Source organism: Salvelinus alpinus, chromosome 39 (assembly GCF_045679555.1).
Source record: "Salvelinus alpinus chromosome 39, SLU_Salpinus.1, whole genome shotgun sequence".
Lineage (NCBI taxonomy): Eukaryota > Metazoa > Chordata > Actinopteri > Salmoniformes > Salmonidae > Salvelinus > Salvelinus alpinus.
Window position 1 is genome coordinate 9,147,705 of NC_092124.1, and position 23,532 is coordinate 9,171,236.

Below are 23,532 nucleotides of genomic sequence, written 5' to 3' on the forward strand. Positions count from 1 at the left end.
TGAACTCAAAATATGCTAAACTGCACAGCATTACATACTTACCTCAGGTAGTGTTTACTTTGCGTTGGAGACAGGACTTGGTTGTTAGATATTCTAGGTAAGGCTAGCTAGCTGCTAACAATGGCTAACTGTATGGTTTTTCATACTCGAATAGCCTCCGTCTTGGAGGTGCTAGCGAATGCCGGTGTGGCAGAGATCTGTAAACTCGTAGACGACGACTATGCAGTGTTCCGTTTGGAAATAACTCAAAGCCAGAAAGAAAACAGGACATTGCGGAGGAAACTACAGCTGCTGGAACTGAAGGTGGCACGGGAGCGCGCAGAGAGGACCATTCGTCCTAGAAGTGTCAAGATCGTTGACCGATACAGAGGAATGGCAAGAGGTACATTTTGCAGAAGGCCGAGGTTGCGCTGCCTGTCGCCCCATTCCCCTCTGCGCATGTGACTTTAGATGTGTTAAACACATACTGTAGAATAGATGGTTAATTTCTTAGGGATAGCCCCCTTTTTTTCAATTTTCGCCTAAATGACATACAGGCAGTTAGATTTGGGTATCTCAGGCCCTGAAGCAAGGATTTGCATATTCTTGGTACCATTTGAAAGCAAACGCTTTTAAGTTTGTGGAAATGTGAATTGAATGTAGGACAATATAACTGGTAAAAGAAAAAAACTTTTTTTTCTACCACAATCTTTGAAATGCAACAGAAAGGTCCCTGTTCCAGCCATTACTCAGGTTGTAATTCCGATGGTGTACACAAGAATGCAGCAGTGTATGTGCGGATAATTTGAAGTATGAGCGAACTACATGGCATTTAGTGTGAAGCAAATCGTGAAAGAGACATTTGCATTCATATTACATTTTTCTGCAAGAATATCGTCAAATCTGTATACTTGGACTTTGATTTAGCTTTTCCAGTATTAGTAGCCATATTATAAGTTCAACATTTGCAAAACAACCAGTTTTCATTCCTCTGAATATTCGTATAATTTTTGTCCAAAAGGAAAAAGGCATGCTGTAGTACAAGGTTAGTAGCTACATTTTGCGACAGATACAAGGTTCACTCTTGTAAAGCCCAGCTCATTGGCTATCTAGCTAGCTTTGTTTGACCCCGATAGATCAAATTTCACAACATCAGAGTTGTTCAAGTGAAGACCGCCCGCGTCAATGGCGTGCCAGGAAGGCGTCGCTCTCTGACCAAATATGGTGTCCTATAGGATATACAACACCCCATATGATATAGTGAAGTCTCGTTACGTTCTAGGATCTCTGAGGAATACATACGAACGTGATTTGACTGGTTGAAACAACGTTTAGGGTTATTTTTTTATTTTTTATTTAACCTTTATTTAACCAGGTAGGCAAATTGAGAACACGTTCTCATTTACAATTGCGACCTGGCCAAGATAAAGCAAAGCAGTTCGACACATACAACAACACATAGTTACACATGGAGTAAAACAAACATATAGTCAATAATACAGTGAAAAATAAGTCTATATACAATGTGAGCAAGTGAGGTGAGATAAGGGAGGTGAAGGCAAACAAATATATGTATAAATAAATAAAAATATAAAAAGGCCATGGAGGCGAAGTGAATACAACACAGCAAGTAAAATAAAAAATAAAAAACACTGGAATGGTTGGTTTGCAGTGGAAGAAAGCGCAAAGTAGAGACAGAAATAATGGGGTGCAAAGGAGCAAAATAAATAAATACAGTAGGTAAAGAGGTAGTTGTTTGGGCTAAATTATAGATGGGCTATGTACAGGTGCAGTAATCTATGAGCTGCTCTGACAGCTGGTGCTTAAAGCTAGTGAGGGAGATAAGTGTTTCCAGTTTCAGAGATTTTTGTAGTTCGTTCCAGTCATTGGCAGCAGAGAACTGGAAGGAGAGGCGGCCAAAGGAAGAATTGGTTTTGGGGGTGACTAGAGAGATATACCTGCTGGAGCGCGTGCTACAGGTAGGTGCTGCTATGGTGACCAGCGAGCTGAGATAAGGGGGGACTTTACCTAGCAGGGTCTTGTAGATGACCTGGAACCAGTGGGTTTGGCGACGAGTATGAAGCGAGGGCCAGCCAACGAGAGTGTACAGGTCGCAGTGGTGGGTAGTATATGGGGCTTTGGTGACAAAACGGATGGCACTGTGATAGACTGCATCCAATTTATTGAGTAGGGTTTTGGAGGCTATTTTGTAAATGACATCACCGAAGTCGAGGATTGGTAGGATGGTCAGTTTTACAAGGGTATGTTTGGCAGCATGAGTAAAGGATGCTTTGTTGCGGAATAGGAAGCCAATTCTAGATTTGACTTTGGATTGGAGATGTTTGATGTGAGTCTGGAAGGAGAGTTTACAGTCTAACCAGACACCTAGGTATTTGTAGTTGTCCACATATTCTAAGTCAGAGCCGTCCAGAGTAGTGATGTTGGACAGGCGGGCAGGTGCAGGCAGCGATCGGTTGAAGAGCATGCATTTAGTTTTACTTGTATTTAAGAGCAATTGGAGGCCACGGAAGGAGAGTTGTATGGCATTGAAGCTCGCCTGGAGGGTTGTTAACACAGTGTCAAAAGAAGGGCCAGAAGTATACAGAATAGTGTCGTCTGCGTAGAGGTGGATCAGAGAATCACCAGCAGCAAGAGCGACATCATTGATGTATACAGAGAAGAGAGTCGGTCCAAGAATTGAACCCTGTGGCACCCCCATAGAGACTGCCAGAGGCCCGGACAACAGACCCTCCGATTTGACACACTGAACTCGATCAGAGAAGTAGTTGGTGAACCAGGCGAGGCAATCATTAGAGAAACCAAGGCTGTCGAGTCTGCCGATGAGGATGTGGTGATTGACAGAGTCAAAAGCCTTGGCCAGGTCAATGAATACGGCTGCACAGTATTGTTTCCTATCGATGGCGGTTAAGATATCGTTTATGACCTTGAGCGTGGCTGAGGTGCACCCATGACCAGCTCTGAAACCAGATTGCATAGCGGAGAAGGTATGGTGGGATTCGAAATGGTCGGTAATCTGTTTGTTGACCTGGCTTTCGAAGACCTTAGAAAGGCAGGGTAGGATAGATATAGGTCTGTAGCTGTTAGGGTCAAGAGTGTCCCCCCCTTTGAAGAGGGGGATAACCGCAGCTGCTTTCCAATCTTTGGGAATCTCAGACGACACGAAAGAGAGGTTGAAGAGGCTAGTAATACGGGTGGCCACAATTTCAGCAGATAGTTTTAGAAAGAAAGGGTCCAGATTATCTAGCCCGGCTGATTTGTAAGGGTCCAGATTTTGCAGCTCTTTTAGAACATCAGCTGACTGTATTTGGGAGAAAGAGAAATGGGGAAGGCTTGGGCGAGTAGCAGAGGGGAGGGCAGTGCTGTTGTCCGGGGTAGGGGTAGCCAGGTGGAAAGCATGGCCAGCCGTAGAAAAATGCTTATTGAAATTCTCAATTATAGTGGGTTTGTCGGTGGTGACAGTGTTTCCTATCTTCAGAGCGGTTGGAAGCTGGGAGGAGGTGTTCACAGATTCCTTTCTTTGCAAATTGAACAAGTGGAAATACAAAATCGATCGTGCATGCTATATGGACCTTTTTAGGATATGAAAAAGGATTTTATCTAACAAAACGACACTTCATGTTATCTCTGGGACTCTTTGGATAATAAATCAGAGCAAGATTTCAGAATGTAAGTACACATTTCACCTTCAGAGGTGAATTTATCAAACCTATCGTGGTGAAAAGTGTTTTGTTGTTAGGAGCTTTCCACAAACAATAGCATGGCATTTTTTTGCCGTAATAGCTACGGTAAATTGGACAGTGCAGTTATATTAACAAGAATTTAAGCTTTCAGTCGATATAAGACACTTATATGGTGACACAAGGCGCTGCATGATTTACAATTGTCCAGTTGACGGGACTTAACCAGAATTGGGTGTTGGTCAGTTTTTTTATAGTATGCAATAACTCCCCTGATTACTTGGTTGTCTTGCGCAAAGACACTCATATTATAACCAAAGTCTTGTTTTCTGCACTTCATATTATTTACTCGATGAAAACAATGTGATGCTTGGAACATAATACATCAATCAATAAATAGTATATCAAGAAGTTATGAGAAATGTTACCTTACATCCTTGCCAATTCGAGACAATATCAATTGTGTACAATATACCATTGAGCATTGACAGTACCTAACCTAACCATGTCTTCCCCCCCCCCCCCCCCCCTGGTTGTGAAGCCAGCTGGACACAATATATGGAGAGATGGCCAACCAATCACTCTTGATGAGGGGAGTGGAACCTCAACCCAGCACATTATCATGATAGAGGTTAGTGTAATAGTATTACATAAATTACAATTACTTTGTTAATCAAATGTGGCCCATTTATTTCAGAAAGGCTGCCCTCAGCTATTCACTTGCTTACATGTATCTGCCATAGGGGAGCTTGTGAGACTTCTGACAGTGTTTTCGCTGCAGTCATTTATCTGTGGCGCTGCGCCACGGCAAAGAAATTTGGAACTTAAAAAATATATGTCTGCCGAGGCACACTTTAAAGATTCTAGAACAGTCCACATTTACTTTGACTCTGCAAGCAACACGAGTAATGCATGACAACACCATAATAGAATAGTTTCTCTTTACCAAGTTGGCTTGTTGTGTGTTCTATGCGAGAGAGATATTCCTAAAGGCGCATTCAAGTTATGAGTGCCATAGGGAGGGAAACATGAATTCTGATAAGCAGTCAATGCTTAACAATTCTTGCAATCACTGGGAAAACACCAGTTTTAATGGCCTTTATTAAAAATAGGGGATCCCAGTTTTCCATTCCTACTTGATGTATTTCTCAACTCCTTAGCGAACTGCACCATTTTAAACCCATAGTTTTTAGAAGTGGCATGGTTAAGCACATTCCCACTCCAATTCCCTGTGAGTGTATCGGGGAGAGTGGGGCAAAATGTAACACGGGTCAATTGTATGGTAACTTGGGGTAAAACACAACCCTTCCTCTAAATATTTTTGGGGAGTGACTTAAAAAAACATTGTGATGAGACAGATAACATTTTTAGTTGAGCAAGAGTAGTGGCAACCAGGGAAAGTGTTGGGGGTGAAATGGTGACATGAAATTGTTTCTGGGGGGGGGGGGTTACTCCAAGTTACAATAACAGGTAGAGCTACATCATATTCGCTGTGTTTATTCAAGTTTTTGGGGGATATAAAATTCAGCAATAGGATGCTAACTAGTTAAAAGATAATATTTGGGATCTAGCTAATGATTAGCCCAATAGGGTAAATGCAGATAGGCAACCCCATGCTTCAGCATATTTGTTTATAGCCACTATGCTCCATCAGTTGGGCTACAGGTGATAATGCTTATTACTAATAGCTCATTTGATAATATGGACAATGCATAGGCTATATTTATGGTCCAATATGTTAAAATAAAATAAAATTGTCAACCCGAGAGTCGTCCTGTTATTTCGACCAATCAATTGGTTGAAATGTTGAAACTTATTTTTCCATATATAGACAGACATGTGTTTGAATAAAATTAACTACATGTGCACTGAGCTTGTCTAATGCTTTAAGCACACTATTTGATTAAATAATTAAGACACACAAATTACTTAAGAGCCCGATCACACTGTGCTAAAAACAAATGACAGCGAGTGCCTGTGTGACTGGCTTACGTTGTCTCGCTTTCCTCCCTACTGCAGTGAAAAGGTACCACAGCACAGTATGTGTTTATTGTCAGTGCTGATGCTGCGAACTCATTTCAGGCATTTCGTTTCTTACTGAAAAGTTATTTTACCGAAATCCCTCATTTGTTTAGGAAAAACATTCCCTCAACCCTTGCTCTCTTTCCGTGAAACATGTAAGCATCGCATGCGACCAATACGGCCTGACCTATAGCCGATCATAATGACATCAATAAATTGGTTATAACAAACTACGAACACAGTAACACGTGACAGCAAAATGGATGCGGAGGACGTGAAAAATAAACTTGAAATGGGTGAATGTTTACTGGTTTCTTAGGAGGTAATGGGGAAGTCAGATCTGTGGAAGACATTTGACCTAGTTGTGGAAACAACTAGGGATCAAGAAAAATGAGGGTCTAGGAGCAAGTGTTGCGTAAATATTATGTGTGCCAAACAGTTGCTGTTAGATTACAATATCATTATTTTTTCTGACAATTTGGAACAGTGTAAACACTAAATAACAACACTAATGATTTATAAAGCCTTTATTACAGCAAACTAAAAACAGTTGAATGCATTCGGGAATTGCGGTTTATTTATTGTTTAGGCTAATTATTCAAAGCATTAATGTCTCATATGCTGTGTGATGGCATGAACAAAGGAATCATTGATACTATATATAGTAAGTAAGTTACGGTATTATGACTAAACAGGACACGCTCTTAAGCCTATAGCTCGATGGTGGTTATACAAGGCTACTATACAAAGCCTACTAATGATAATGACATTACTATTATAATGATGATCATAATAATAATTGTAATGATAACAATTAGAAGATCAAGAAAATGTAGGGTATAGGAGCGAGAGCTTCATGCATATTATGTGACAAACAGGTGTTGTTAGATTACAATATTTTTTTTCTGCCTGTTTGGAACAGTGTAAACAACACTAAATACATTATAAGTAATACCAGTCTGTTATAACCAAAACATTTTTTAAAGCTTTTATTACAGCATAGCAAAGATTAAAAACAGCCGAAGCTGTGAAATTTCTTTATGCAACATTTTGCCGTTGCATGAGGTTTGGTGCCAAAGGAATCAGTAGGCTATTAAACAATCACTCAAACAGGCAACAGAAGCCAGCTCTGTCTTATTTCTGTAGATATATGGATGATTTATAAAGCCAAGCACATTTAACAGCTATTGATTATAGACCTAATTAAAATTAGGCTTTCCTCTCCTCAACTTTCTTAGACAATTAGGCTAAGGCAAGGGATGTTTCCTCGTCTCTGCTGCTCCTCCCTCCGCCGCATGGTTCCCAATCACAATATGCTGGTCAATTTTGCTGTTATGCACATAACAACATAGGGAAAGGCGCCAATTCTACGGCGCACTGAAGATTATGTAGACAGCGACCTTATCCAACACGGAGAGAGTGCATTTGTTATAAAATATGAGATTTTTTAGTGTTACACCATTATTTTTACATACAGTTGAAGTCGAAAGTTTACATACACTTAGGTTGGAGTCATTAAAACTCATTTTTCAACCACTCCACAAATGTCTTGTTAACGAACTATAGTTTTGGCAAGTCAGTTAGGACATCTACTTTGTGCATGACACAAGTCATTTCTCCAACAATTGTTTACAGACAGATTATTTCACTTTAATTCAACGTATCACAATTGCAGTGGGTCAGAAGTTTACATACACTAAGTTGACTGTGCCTTTAAACAGCTTGGCTTTAGAAGCTTCTGATAGGCTAATTGACAACATTTGAGTCAATTGGAGGTGTACCTGTGGATGCATTTCAAGGCCTACCTTCAAGCTCAGTGCCTCTTTGCTTGACATGATGGGAAAATCAAAAGAAATCAGCCAAGACCTCAGAAAAAAAATTGTAGACCTCCACAATTCTGGTTTATCCTTGGGAGCAATTTCCAAACGCCTGAAGGTACCACGTTCATCTGTACAAACAATAGTACGCAAGTATAAACACCATGGGACCACACTGCCGTCATACCGCTCTATGTCTCCTAGAGATGAACATACTTTAGTGCGAAAAGTGCAAATCAATCCCAGAACAACAGCAAAGGACCTTGTGAAGCTGCTGGAGGTAACAGGTATAAAAGTATCCATATCCACAGTAAAACGAGTCCTATATCGACATAACCTTAATGGTCACTCAGCAAGGAAGAAGCCACTGCTCCAAAACCACCATTAAAAAAGCCAGACTACGGTTTGCAACTGCACATGGAGACAAAGATTGTACTTTTTGGAGAAATGTCCTCTGGTCTGATGAAACAAAAATAGAACTGTTTGGCCATAATGACCACCATTATGTTTGGAGGAAAAAGGGGGAGGCTTGGAAGCCGAAGAACACCATCCCAACCGTGAAGCACGGGGGTGGCAGCATCATGTTGTGGGGGTGCTTTGCTGCAGGAGGGACTGGTGCACTTCACAAATTGATGGCATCATGAGGTAGGAAAATTGTGGATATATTTAAGCAACATCTCATGAAATCAGTCAAGAAGTTAAAGCTTGGTCGCAAATGGGTCTTCCAAATGGACAATGACCTCAAGCATACTTCCAAAGTTGTGGCAAAATGGCTTAAGGACAACAAAGTCAAGGCATTGGAGTGGCCCTCACAAAGCCCTGACCTCAATCCTATAGAAAATTTGTGGGCAGAACGGAGTTTAAATGTATTTGGCTAAGGTGCATGTAAACTTCAGACTCCAACTGTAATATAACCATATACAACTTCAGTATCACGTCTTAGAGTAATGGACTGTGCCATCCCCGTGGCCTCCGCAATGGATTAGTCCACTGAAAACAGGTGCGAATCAGACAGGTGTCTTGTGCACCATGAAAAAAAACTAAACATTTAGACTGCTCGACTAAAGAAATATCGGTCGACCAACAGCCTATCCACCAAACAATATAACAGTCGACTAAATGGGGTCAGCCATAAAATCATTTTAACAAATCATTTTACAAATATGTTATTGGGGCAAATTTCTGGAGGTATAAATTATATTTTAGATGGTGTCAGCATAATTTTATTTTCATTCATTTTGGATTCATTTAGAATTCAACCTTTCCCCCACACTGCTACGACATTGTTATCCAATTCTACTCATGTACCTTTAATAAACTCCTCCCTTCTTGTCAGTCTGAAGATGCAGAAGTTGCAGGTCCTGGAGGACCGTCTCTGGTCAAGCAGGAGAGGACTGAAGGAGAGGATCCACGACACAGCAGAGACATCCAGGCTGGAGCAGCTGCACCCCCCGAATCCACGGAGGACTTCACCGCCTTACCCCAGCCCAGGACCCAACACAGCATTGCGGAGGTCAGTGGAAAGCCGAACGGCGTCCTCAAGACAGCGACGAACACAGAGAATTTAACTGTAACACAAAGGCTCTTACACACAGGATCTGACCTCAAGTCAGACCCAGAGAGACTGGGGCTGGGGAGACTGGGCTGTCCTCATGCTCCTGCCTCAGAGTATTTACTTTACGGTGACTCGAGGACAGTTCATTCCCATCTGGACTCAGGTGACTGGCAATGATCCGTCTTGTTCTTACACTACAGAAATGGACCCTGGCAACATATCCTTGGGTTTAGAAACACAGACTGATCTGTCTAGAGGGGACTGGAACCGGTACAGTAGTAGTGTATACTCTGAAGAGTGCCTAGATAAGGGGAGGTTATAGTCGAAGATGAGGTGGCTGTGAAAGTAGAGGTTGACGTTTCTCCCACATGGAATGCAGATAGTCACCTAGGAGATGGACACTCACAGGGCAGAGATTTCTTAGATTACAGGGAAAGCTTAGAGACAAATCTAAATGTCGCGACACACTCCCCTTTACACATTCTCAGGGATCGCGACCCAGTGTTCACGTCAATGGGGCCTTCCAATTCACATGGCCGTGTCCTTTTCGATCAGGTATTGAACTCAAACGAAAGGGCTAGAGCCAAGGCTCCGAGAGGGGGAGCAACATCTGGCGGTAGTAAAAATAAACTGTTCCTCTGCATGTTCTGTAACAAAGGCTTCAGCAGCCTCCAGAAGGTGGAGATCCACCAGAGGGTCCACACAGGTGAGAATCCTACAGCTGTACCCAGTGTGAGAAGTCCTCCCACCAGCTGAAGATGCACCTAAAGGTCCACATGGGAGAGAGGCCATTTGCCTGTACGCACTGCGGGAAGAGGTTCTCCGAGAGGAGATACCTCAGGATACACCAGCAGAAAAAACGTTCCATTCTATAAACATAGGAAGTAACCATTTGATTCAATAGCTTCTGATGTTTAGATCAAACCCTGCATTAAAGACAAAGATAAATTTTCCTTGTTCTTAACAGAAAAGATCCACAGATGCATTTGGATTAACGACAGTAACAGATTTGAAAATATCTGAGTAGAATATTTTATCCAGACATTGTGTGATATATAAGCCTAAAAAGTCTGTTACATAGTGTTTGTACTGTGTAGGCTATATTGTAGCAGTATTTATTAGAGAGGGGCAAAGATAAAGATTCTGTTCGGGTGCCAGGCAGGTATTAACCATGCCGAAAGGAAAAGAGTAGAATAGAGAGAGTACCACTACCAGACCCACACACATCAGCAGAAGAGACTGTTTAGAGTGTAGCCTGTTTACCAGATAGCCAGTGGAGAGAAAAGAGAATATACACCCTATAAAACCCACATCACAGCACAGGGGTAACCCCACCAAGAATACCTCATACAATAATAATTAATGGCAGAGCAATTGAACAGCAACTTCATACAAGAAAGAACCCAGTCATCAACAGAGGATTTGCAATAATCTTTATTATCTTCCAGTGGAGGAGTGCAGAGGGTATGAATGTTCATAGACACAAAGGCCTAAAAAATGTCCAAAATCTTCTCGGCCACATGTCCTTAGTACACCCCACCTCAATACAGTTCAAATAACAATACACAACTTGCAAGCAACCTCCTTTTTAACTAAAATGTCCACCCAAATACTTCTGGCAGGGCAATAGTCCAGCTCTAATGAACTTCAATGGGAAGTGCATTTGAAAAATAGAAAGTCTGTTGCAGGGTAAAACACTGGAACGATAGAGGGAAGAGAAAGAGAACAAGAGAGATCTTAGCTGTGGTCTTCAGGCGTGCCGGTGTACTGTCTGACTGTCCGATGGTTTGTATGTCAAAGCTTCGCAACAATGTTGCTACTAATCCATGCGATCCATAACCGGCGCGGTCCCAAACGATAACAACCACGACCTAGAGCGGTCACACCGATGATTGAGTTAAATACTTTATAATCTACACACGCTGAAAACAAACAAAACTTCTGCATCATAGCACACACAATGAAACTGTCGCTCCTCCCCAGAGAGTTGAAAGAGCTGTCTTTTACTTCCTCCTTCCTTACTGCTGATGCGCTCTTAAAGTGGCAGCGCACGGTTAAGGCTCCGTGCAGGATTTCGCCACAATATGATGTTCACAAATGCCTGTTTCATTACTTCCATTGAACTATTTAAATGTTTTCCAAGACACTTTTAATGAGTATATTAATGCAGTTTATCAAGTCCATGCAGATGTTTAGTTGAGACATTTTGTGTGTGTGGATTTCATATGGTGTAATTTAAAACTTGTTCATGTTTTAATAAACACAAAATGGGACTTATCGTTCCAAGACTTTCATTGAGACTCTTTAGTATACATCACATCTGAGCTCACCCTATTTTGCATACACCCAAAAGTACTTTAACCAATATACACTTACTAAATATACCTACACATACCCACACACTAACAAACACCTACTGTACACGTCAAAATAGTTTAGTCAGGTTTGACTGATGACTTGACTCATAGCTGACTTATTTTTACCCACAACATCATATTTGTCCACCATGATGGGTTTAACAACAATGTCATTCTGTAACTTCAGTATTGGACTCTAACGTAGTGGGGATGGGTAAACACTCCATGTTGAAAGTGTGTTTATTATCTGTGTGTGCGTGTGTACGTACCTGAGGGAGTGTATGTATGTCTGTTAGTGATGCACGGCTTAACTCACTAAGAAGTTCCCCTATGGTTATATCTGCAGGGCAGGTTTAAGGGTCATGAAATATTGTGTGGTTGGTGGCGAGCGGATTGAATAAAGAGAAACGATAGCTTTAAAAAATCCATAAATGTTTAATTATTGTGTAATTTATATCTATAGGGTACATTTAGCCTAAAATAATGAAAGAAAAACCTATCCGCTTTAGTGCATAAGCCCAAGTTTTAGCCGACACGCCAAATTCACACAGAAATGTGTTATCGAGCTGTCATTCTCATTTAAATCAAGTTTAAGAAGCCAGAGTCTGAGGTCCTGAGTGCTCTGGAGCAAGTTTTCATCAAGGATCTCTCTGTACTTTGCTCCGTTCATCTTTGCCTCAATACTGACTAACCTCCCAGTCCCTGCCGCTGAAAAACATCCCCACCACATGATGTTGTAACCACCATGCTTCACCATAGGGATGGTGCCAGGTTTCCTCCAGACTTGGCATTCAGGCCAAAGAGTTCAATCTTGGTTTCATCAGACCAGAGAATCTTGTTTCTCATGGTCAGAGTCCTTTAAGTGCCTTTTGGCAAACTCCAAGCGGGCTGTCATGTGCCTTTTACTGAGGAGTGGCTTCCGTCTGGCCACTCTACCATAAAGGCCTGATTGGTGGAGTGCTGCAGAGATGTCCTTCTGGAAGTTTCTCCACATAGGAACTCTAGAGCTCAGTCAGAGTGACTATTGGGTTCTTGGTCACCTCCCTGACCAAGGCCTTTCTCCCCCGATTGCTTAGTTTGGAACTAAACTAAGCAATCTGGCCAAACTTCTTCCATTTAAGAATGATGGCCACTGTGTTCTTGGGGACCTTCAATGCTGCAGAAATGTTTTGGTACCCTTCCCCAGATCTGTGCCGCGACACAATCCTGTCTCTGAGCATCTACGGACAATTTCTTCGACCTCATGGCTTGGTTTTTGCTCTAACATGCACTAACAACTGTGGGACCTTATAAAGACAGTTGTGTGCCTTTCCAAATCTTGTCCAATCAATTGAATTTACCACCGGTGGACTCCAATCAAGTTATAGAAACATCTCAAGGATGATCAATGGAAACAGGATGCACCTGAGCTCATTTTCGAGTCTCATAGCAAAGGGTCTGGACCAGTCAAAAGTCTGGACACACCTACTCATTCAATAATTCTTCTTTATTTGTACTATTTTTTCATTGTAGAATAATAGTGAAGACATCAACACTATGAAATAACCAAAAAAAGTGTTTAACAAATCAAAATATATTCTATATTTTAGATTCTTCAAAATTCAAAAGGCACTCGCACATCTGAGCAATCGTTTTTGCAAGTGCATGGTAACAGTTGAACAAGATGAAGGGAAAAGGAAACCGCACACTGCTCTTGATAGTATCACTGATATTTAATAAGCTTACGTATCGGCCTCACGGCCTTCGTCAGAGCTTTTGTGATTTACATTTTTTTTGCACCCTTATGTAGACCTAGCCCCACCCACATCCGTTCCACGCATCGAAAGGGGTTGGAGGCGAAGGAAAAACAAATAAGTGCTACCAAATAACAATATGCATTTCATAAATATTTGAATAAAATGTGTAAATAAGACGTATTAAACACGTCTATAAAAAGACAATGAGGACATAGCAAGTTTTCATTAATCATTGGGTACGTCGTACGAAAAATGTCTTAAATAGGAACATAATTCATGTTCAAATTCACAACATAACATACATAGGCATTTCATCATTAAGTCCTTCAGGAAATAATGTCTGGAGGGTGAAAATCCCAAAACATTCTCTTTTACTCAGAGTATTATTAATATCACCTCCCCTGTCTGATATCTTAACTTTCTCTATACCACAAAATCTAAAGGTAGAAATGTCATGCTTCAGGTTATTAAAATGTACTGCGACTGGATAATCCCTGTCGTTTCTCCTGATTTAACTTTTATGTTCACTAATTGTCTGTTTGAGGGGACGAGAGGTTTTACCTACATAGCATAGCCCACATGGACATTTAATAATGTAAATAACATGGGTGGTGGAACACGTAATAATGTCCTTTATTTGGAACCGTTTTCCTGTATGTGGGTGGCAGAAATATTCACACTTTGTTGTTGCACTGTGTTCCTTTTGTCCAGGTGGGAAAGGGCAGTGTGGAGTGCAATAGAGATTGCATAATCTGTGGATCTGTTTGGGCGGTATGTAAATTGGAGTGGGTCTAGGGTTTCTGGGATAATGGTGTTGATGTGAGCCATTACCAGCCTTTCAAAGCACTTCATGGCTACAGACGTGAGTGCTACGGGTCTGTAGTCATTTAGGCAGGTTGCCTTAGTATTCTTGGGCACAGGGAGTATGGTGGTCTGCTTGAAACATGTTGGTATTACAGACATATTAGGGACATATTGAAAATGTCAGTGCAGACACCAGCCCGTTGGTCAGCACATGCCCGGAGCACACGTCCTGGTAATCCGCCTGGCCCCACGGCCTTGTGAATGTTGAACTGTTTAAAGGTCTTACTCACGTCGGCTGTGGAGAGCGTGATCACACAGTCATCCGTAACAGCTGATGCTCTCATGCATGCCTCAGTGTTGCTTGCCTCGATGCGAGCATAAAAGTGATTTAGTTTGTCTGGTAGGCTCGTGTCACTGGGCAGCTTGCGGCTGTGCTTCCCTTTGTAGTCTGTAATAGTTTGCAAGCCCTGCCACATAAGTTGAGCATCGGAGCCGGTGTAGTACGATTCAATCTTAGCCTTGTATTGGCGCTTTGCCTGTTTGATGGTTCGTCGGAGGGCATAGCAGGATTTCTTATAAGCTTCCGGGTTAGAGTCTAACTAATTAGAAAAAACGTTCAATGTTCTTGAAATTCCCGGATTGACTGACCTTCATGTCTAAAAGTAATGATGGAATTTAGTTTCTCTTTGCTTATTTGAGCTGTTTTTGCCATAACATGGACTTGGTCTTTTACCAAATAGTGCTATCTTCTGTATACCACCCATACCTTGTCACAACACAACTGATTGCCTCAAACGCATTAAGAAAGAAAGAAATTCCACAAATTAACTTTTAACAAGGCACACCTGTTAATTGAAATGTATTCCAGGTGACTACCTCATGAAGCTGGTTGAGAGAATGCCAAGAGTGTGCAAAGCTGTCATCAAGACAAAGGGTGGCTACTTTGAAGACTCAAATATGAAATATATTTTGATTTGTTTGACACTTTTTGTGTTACTACATGATTCCATATGTGTTATTTCATAGTGCTGATGTCTTCACTATTATTCTACAAATTAGAAAATAGTAAATATAAAGAAAAACCCTAGAATGTGGTGTGCCCAAACTTTTGACTGGTACTTTATGTAAATAAGGTATCTGTTTTTTAGCAATTTGTTAACTGTTTTTGCTTTGTCATTATGAGGTATTGTGTGTAGATTGCTAAGGATTTGTATAGTTTGTATAGTTCAATACTGTCTGTAGAGGTGCTATCTTTTTCAGCATCATAAAAGCTGATAGTATTTCAATCACATAAAATATGCAACCAAGCCAAACTGAAATCTTATCAGAAACTTCTTGGGTCGTTGTCACAGCTTTCAATTTCCCTACAACCGGTCAAACTAATGTAATTTGGAAATTTTGTTAAGAAATTCATTCCCGTTTTTATTTTTTTTTATTGCATTTTCTCCCCGGTCCCTAAAAGTCTTTGCTCCGTGAAAGAAACAGAGATGACAGAGTACTTAATCAAAGTCAACTAGATTGAAGCATTCGTTCTATCGATTTGTGACATTCTGGTGAGCAAGGGTTTATTTAGTCTTCTACGGCAACATGTAATGACAGAAGAGAAGCTGCATGTACTGTATCTACACTGAAGAAAATATAAACGCAACAAATAAAGTGTTGGTCCCATGTTTCATGAGCTGGAATTAAAACTCCCAGAAATTTTTCATAAGTACAAAAATATTATTTATCTCAAATTTTGTTCACAAATTTGTTTACATCCCTCTTAGTGATCATTTCTCATTTGCCAAAATAATCCATCCACCTGATAGAAGTGGCATATCAAGAAGCTGATTAAACAGCATTATCATTACACAGGTGAACCTTGTGCTGTGCACAATAAAAGGCCACTAGAATGTGCAATTTTATCACACAACACAATGCCACAGAGGTCTCATATTTTGAGGGATCGTGCAATTGGCTGTTGCCAGATAATTTAATGTTAATTTCTCTACCATAAGTCACCTCCGTTGTTTTAGAGAGTTTGGCAGTAAGTCCAACCAGCCTCACAACCGCAGACCACCGGGGGGGGGGGGGGTCGACTCATTCTGATTGGCTGGGACTGGCTATCAAGTGGGTGGGCCTATGCCTTCCAAGGCCCATCCATGGCTGCGCCCCTGCCGTCATGTGAAATCCATAGATTAGGGCCCAATTTATTTCAATTGACTGATTTCCTCATATGAACTGTAACTCAGTAAAATCTTTGAAATTGTTGCATTTTGCATTTATATTTTTGTTCAGTATAATTACAGATAAGTTGACTAACAAATAGCATACCAAAATGTAGGAAATAATAAGCAGAATCAGGCAAAAAACAAAAACACCTCCTGTCAAATGTTTTTTTGCCGTCTCTGATTGTAGCCTATAGCGCATTTTCTATATTTACATGTTATGGTTGGGTGCGGGGCCTCTGATTTTCACTTTATTTGTCACACCCTGGCCTTAGTTATCTTTGTGTTCATTATTATTTTAGTCAGGTCAGGGTGTGACATCATGAAGTATGTGTTTTTGTATTGTCTAGGGGGTTGTATGGTTTAGAGGGTTAAGGAGTATAGATGGTTTAGTGTTGTGTGTAGTTGTCTAGGAAAGTCTATGGTTGCCTGAATGGGTTCCCAATTAGAGACAGCTGGTTACTGTTGTCTCTGATTGGGAGCCATATTTAAGACAGCCATGGGCTTTAGCTGTTGTGGGTCATTGTATATGTCTAGTCTATGTCGAACGTAAGTAGTTTGTGTGTGCACTTGCGTTTGTAGTTTCACGGTCGTTTGTTGTTTTGTTTGTTTGAATAAGTGTTTCGTGTTCCGTCTTCTATATAATAAAAAGAAGATGTATTCATATCATGCTGCGCCTTGGTCCTCTCACTCATATCAAGACGATCGTGACATTATTACATATGGTGAGAAGGATGGGGTGGTTTATTAGCAATTGCTTGCTGGTGCGGGTGAACAAACCCGTACACCAATGTCTGTGTAATTTGCACCACCTCTCTCTTCCAGGAGGAGGGTCCGAAGGTGCTGCTGGGGAAGGAGGAGGGGTGTGAGGAGGGTCTGGGGAACCCTGAGTGGACCATGGTCATGGAGGACAACCAAATTACACCTCCTTCTGAACCCACAGTGGAACAAGCTGAGCAGCACAGGACCACACACAGTCTCACTGAGGTGAGTCCACTGTGAACTACTGTCTGAATGGTATTAGGTCAGGACCTGTATCCACAAAGCCTCTCAGAGTAGGAGTGCTGATCTAGGATCAGTTTATCCTTTTAGATCATAATGAATAAGATTATATGGAAAGATCCTCGATTAGCACTTCTACTCTGAGACTCTTTGTAGATATGGGCCCAGGTCTTGATTGATTTTGTCTTAAGTGTGGGACCATGCCTTTGAATTATCAAACCATTAAAGAGTGTCAAGTAATCCAATCAACTAACATGTTTGCATAGTACTCATAGCAATCCCTCATTGCCCATTCAGATGCTCTATAGCAGGGTGCTCATATCAGATTTCTTGATCCAACATCCTCTCACTCAGTCAGTAGACATGGAGGATGGGAAGCCTGATCTGATGCTGGTCAAAGAGGAGACAATAGAGGACGGACAAGAGAGCATTGATCTGCTGAGTGGACTAAAGATGGGGGAGCAAGGTAAGGGAGAAATACATATAGCCTACATACAGTAATATACAATATCTTCAATGAGAATAGATGAACCGCTTGTCTATTTTTGAAATCAATACAACTTGTATTTACATACAAAAACACACATTATCATGTATGAACTTGACCAGGTAATTGACAACAAAAAAAACTCCATATGTAGAGTTCTCTGCCATGTTTGTAAAGTCTATTTTGTAAACTCTTCCTGCAGGTGGATGGCTGGAGGCTAACAGAGGAGACTGGGCGGCCATCTTGGATTCCCAGACCCAGGCGGGTGCAGCCAAGGGCCCAGGGGGCAACATCACTGAGCAGGGCTTGACCAGAGGCGACATAGTGGAGGTCAGTGGATGGGACAGCATCCTCAACTCTGGGCTGGGGAACAACACTGTTAACCAGAACCAGAAGCACAAAACAACATATCCAAGACAACCGACTGGCTGAGACCAGGGCGAGATGTAGATTTGGTCCGCGGGGACGGGGAGGTGTCTGTATGCGGCTGGAAAGAACAGACACAGACTCGGCTAGCGATGTTCCGTTCTGCTCCTATAGTTGTGATTCAGAGAGACTGATGGCGCCTCAGGTTAACCCCCTAGCAGGTGCTACCTTCAGCCTGCCTTCTATAGGATCTATCAACTGGAACATGGACCCCTGCAACAACACAGAGAGGAGCTACCTCAGGATACACCAGCAGAAAATGATTAGTGTATGCTGATATGTAGTAATAATAATAAATGCATTTCTTTATTTTATATAGCGCTTTTCATACAGAATGTCAGTCTCTTTTAAAAACCAAACTAAAACAAATTCAGGGAGCTGGCAGTTCATGGGAGAGCGTCTTCCACAGCTAGATGATGATGCAGTTCAGTAAAGGAGTAGCTTGATTGGAGGTGGCATCGATGGTACAGCCAGGGAGGGAGACATATCAGTCAGACAAGCCTGTAGCTTTTCATCAAGCACCTCTGTCTCTACAGTTCACAGCTCCTCCTCCTCTGTAGGTAGGCTGGAACCTCCACCACCGAATGTGTAGCCCCCATCTGGGTGATGCATCGGCAGCAATAAGGGCCTGGAGACCAGCACACCTGGGCAGTAATCAGCAACAGTCGAGCCTCTGTCATCCCCTCACACCACAGTCCACATCGTTCCATGTAGTACTAGTTAGTTTGTTTGTAGTTAATTATGTTGGTTTTGGATGTATAGGGAAGTGGATGAGGTGAACTGAGGAAAGAATGATTATGATGTGGCAGAGTAGATGATATGGTGATGGTTGGGGTGTCTGTAAAAATGCTTCACTGATGAAGAGTGACAAAAGTTGACCCTTTAGGTTGATACTGGTGTTTTATAGTGAGTTAAGGATAGTGCCTTAATTTATGTTTACTTGCCATAAAATAGTGAAGCTGTGTGTGTAATGTTGAACCTTTTCCGAAGTCCTCAAAATTTCATTTTATCAAAGCAAGGGTGCCAGATTTACAGAAAAATGTATATTACCATAGTGAGAAAAGTTATTCTACTTGTCACATGTATGGTTTTGTGCAATAAAAGTACTGCACTTCACGTCGTGTATGACCATTTAGTTGAAATTAAATACAAACTTGACTGTGCTGACTGACAATCTTTTTTAATAATTGCAGGGACTGAGTTTCCTTTATCTCAGTCGAAACAAAACATTATACTTAATTATTGAATCAACACAAATGGAAATGTTTAATAATAAACTCCAATCGCGACATATTGTTAGGTACTTGAATTACTGTTAGAGATGGGCTTGACTGTGGTTTTATAATATGTCATGTTTCTGTGTACAGCAAAGAGTTTCTTATATAAACCTTCATGCTTTTCTGTTCAATTTGTTATTACAGTCTGCAGTCCATGAGGACCTGCTGATATCCGATGTTGCTGGCGGGAGAGACTGGACCTCTGAAGGGGCTGGTGTCAAACCCTGGGCCCGGATCTGGACCCTGGATCAGGAGCCTTCGCTCTTCCATCCCAAGTCGGTACCAGGACCGAACCACGAGGGACAGAGACTCCACCACCACACAGAACACAACCAGTGGACAGGTAGACTGAACAACCTCAGTCCTGGTGGTCATCAGAGAGACAGAGGCTCCAGTCATGGATCCAGTCTGCAGCCCAGACCCTTCTCTTCACAGTCTCAGTGCAGGGATGAAGCAGGGCCTGGGGCTGATAGAGATAGACCCTCCTGTTCCTATGATACAAACACCACAGTATCCATGATGATCAGAGCAGGTCACCCTGGGCTTCAGCCTTCACAGAGAGCGGTAGGAGACCCCTCTGGTGGGAGTCTAACAGGAAGTCTGTCTTCTCCTTCAGGGTCTCGTCTAATGCCTTGTGAATGGGTCCATAGAAGGCCTGGGTCAAGCCTTCCTCAGGTACCTCATGGTTACCCCACAAATACAGACCGAGTCAGGATGGGTGTTCACCACAAGATGTACTTAACCTATAACACAGGGCACCATCCAAACAAAACCCAAACAATGGCTAGAGGTCAAGGAGGGAACTCAAATACGAACCACCTGAGGGTGGTCGCTCCTGCTTCTACCTCCTCTGGTGTCATTGGGTCACAACGTGGGAGGCAGAGCATTAAGACAGACGCCGACAAGCCGTATGCCTGCCCCACGTGTGGGAAGAGCTTCGCTGAGGCGAACTATGTGAAGGAGCACCAGACCGTTCACACCAAGGAGAGACCCTTCAAGTGTAAACTATGTTACAAGAGCTTCTCCTTCCGGAGTAACCTTATCAGACATAGGAGTGTCCACAATGGGAAGAAACCTTTCAGCTGTACCCAGTGTCATATGCGCTTCTCCCACTCGTCCAACCTGAAAAGGCATCAGAGGGTCCACACAGGGGAGAGCCCTAAAGCTGCCCCCAGTGTGAGAACAGGTTCTCCCACCAGAACCAGCTGAAGATGCACCTAAAGGACCACACCGGAGAAAGGCTGTTTGCCAGGAAGAGGTTCTCAGAGAGGAGCTACCTCAGGATACACCAGCAGAAAAACAATTCCACTCTATAACATAGAAAGTAACCATTCCACTCGATAGCTTCTGACGTTTAGATCAAACCCTGCATTAAAGACAAAGATGAATTTTCATCATCAGCAGAAAAGATCCACATTGACGCATTTGAAATAAAGTGTAGCAGATTTCAGTGTTGAATATTCCTGGGTAAAATACTGCATCGATACATTGTGTGATATTTAAGCCTAAAAAGTCTATTACGTATTGTTTTGTACTGTGTAGGCTATATGATGTTCACAAATGACTATTTGATCAAGTTCATGCAGATTTTCTGTTGAGACATTACACTGACATTTTTGTCATTTAGAAGACTTAAAATTAGTGCATTATACACAGTTATAGCAAGTACATTTTTCCTCAAAGTACTTCGTGCCTTCAGAAAGTATTCACACCCCTTGACTTTTTCCACATTTTGTTCTGTTACAGCCTACATTTTAAATTTATTAAAATTGATTCATTGTCAATGTGGAAATGTTTTTTTTCGCAATTGTCTTAAGTCAATGAGTATTCTTGCCATCTATTATGGCAAGCCTAAATACGTTCCAGAGTAAAACTGTATTTAACAAATCACAAGTTTTATGGACTCATTCTGTGTTCAATAATAGTGATTAGCATGATTTTTCAATGACTACCTCATCTTTGTACCCCACACATATAATTACATGTAAGGTCATTCAGTTGAGCTGTGAATTTCAAACACAGATTCACACACAAACACCAGGGAGATGTTCCAATGCCTCACAATGAAGGGCACCTATTGGGAGATGGATTTTTTAAAAAGCAGACATTGAATATCCGTTTGAGCATGTTGAATTTATTAATTACCTTTTGGATGGTTTATCAGTACACCCAGTCACTACAAAGATACAGGCGTCCTTCCTAACTCAGTTGTCGGAGAAGAAGGAAACCGCTCAGGGATTTTACCATGAGGCCAATGGTAACTTTAAAACAGTTACAAAGTGTAATGGTTGTGATAGGAGAACTGAGGATGGATCAACACCACTGTATTTACTCCACAATACTAACCTAATTAACAAAGTGAAAGAAGGAAGCCTGTACAGAATAAAACTATTCCGAAACATGCATCCTGTTTGCAAATGTGGCAAAGCAATTCACATGTTATGTTTGGGGCAAATCCAATAAAACACATTACTGAGTACCACTCTCCATATTTTCAAGCATAATGGTTGCTGCATCATGTTATGAGTATGCTTGGAATCGTTAAGGACTGTGGAGTTTTTCAGGATAAAAAAACAAAAAAGGAATGGAGCTAAGCACAGGAAAAACCCTAGTTCAGTCTGCTTTCCACCAGACACAGAGATGAATTCACCTTTCAGCAGGACAATAACCCAAAACAGGAGGCCAAATCTACACTGAAGCTGATTACCAAGACGACAGTGAATGTTCCTGAGTGGCGGAGTTACAGTTTTGACTTAAATCTACTTGAAAATCAGGCAAGACCTGAAAATAGTTGTCTAGGAATGATCAACAACCAATCTGACAGAGCTTGAAGAATTTTGAAAAGAATAATGGTCAAATGTTGCACAATCCAGGTGTGCAAAGCTCTTAGAGATGTATTCAGAAAGACTCACAGCTGTAATCACTACCAAAGGTGATTCTAACACATTGACTCAAGGGTGTGAATACTTATGTAAATTAAATATTTCTGTATTTTATAATTACATTTCCAAATATTTCTAAAAAACGTTTTCACTTTGCCACTCCACACACAGACGCATACAAAGCTCTCCCTCGCCCTCCATTTGTCAAATCTGACCATAATTCTATCCTCCTGATTCCTGCTTACAAGCTAAAATTAAAGCAGTAAGCACCAGTGACTAGATCAATAAAAAAGTGGTCAGATGAAGCAGATGCTAAGCTACAGGACTGTTTTGCTAGCACAGACTGGAATATGTTCCGGGATTCCTCCAATGGCATTGAGGAGTACACAACATCAGTCATTGGCTTCATCAATAAGTGTATCGAGGATGTCTTCCCAACAGTGACCGTACATACATACCCCAACCAGAAGCCATGGATTACAGGCATCGTCCACACTAAACTAAAGGCTAGAGCTGCTGCTTTCAAGGTGCGGGACTCTAACCCAGAAGCTTATAAAAAATCCCGCTATGCCCTCCGACGAACCATCACACAGGCAAAGCATCAATACAGGACTAAGATCGAATCGTACTACATCGGCTCTGACACTCATCAGATGTGGCAGGGCTTGCAAACCATTACAGACTACAAAGGGAAGCACAGCCGAGAGCTGCCTCGCATAGGCTCGTCTATGCTCGCTTCGAGGCTAATAACACGGAAACATGCATGAGAGCACCAGCTGTGCCGGAAGACTGTGTGATCACACTCTCCGCAGCCGATGTGAGTAAGACCTTTAAACAGGTCAACATTCACAAGGCCGCAGGGCCAGACGGATTACCAGGACGTGTACTGCGAGCATGCGCTGACCAACTGGCAAGTGTCTTCACTGACATTTTCAACCTCTCCCTGTCCGAGTCTGTAATACCAACATGTTTTAAGCAGACCACCAAGTGCCTGTGCCCAAGAACACTAAGGTAACCTGTTTAAATGACTACCGACCCGTAGCACTCACGTCTGTAGCCATGAAGTGCTTTGAAAGGCTAGTCATTGCTCACATCAACACCATCATCCCAGAAACCCTAGACCCACTCCAATTTGCATACCGCCCCAACAGATCCACAGATGATGCAATCTCTATTGCACTCCACACTGCCCTTTCCCACCTGGTCAAAAGGAACACCTATGTGAGAATGCTATTCATTGACTACAGCTCAGCGTTCAACACCATAGTACCCTCAAAGCT

General features: G+C 41.8%; 1 protein-coding gene across 3 annotated transcripts; it reads left to right on the forward strand.

The window, feature by feature from the left end:
- The first annotated feature begins 120 nt into the window (after positions 1-120).
- Positions 121-21,155, forward strand: LOC139566738 (uncharacterized). 3 transcript variants are annotated; one of them, XM_071388016.1, is made up of 7 exons: positions 121-382; positions 4,223-4,308; positions 8,853-9,029; positions 17,004-17,165; positions 17,478-17,646; positions 17,870-17,997; positions 19,515-21,155. In XM_071388016.1, exons 1-7 carry the CDS (start codon positions 121-123, stop codon positions 20,577-20,579), a joined length of 2,049 nt encoding a protein of 682 aa, XP_071244117.1. In that variant the 3' UTR covers positions 20,580-21,155. The 3 variants fall into 3 exon arrangements, with proteins under 3 accessions (XP_071244117.1, XP_071244118.1, XP_071244120.1); XM_071388017.1 differs by having other exon boundaries at positions 17,535-17,646; XM_071388019.1 differs by having other exon boundaries at positions 265-382; positions 4,219-4,308.
- Positions 21,156-23,532: the final 2,377 nt, after the last annotated feature.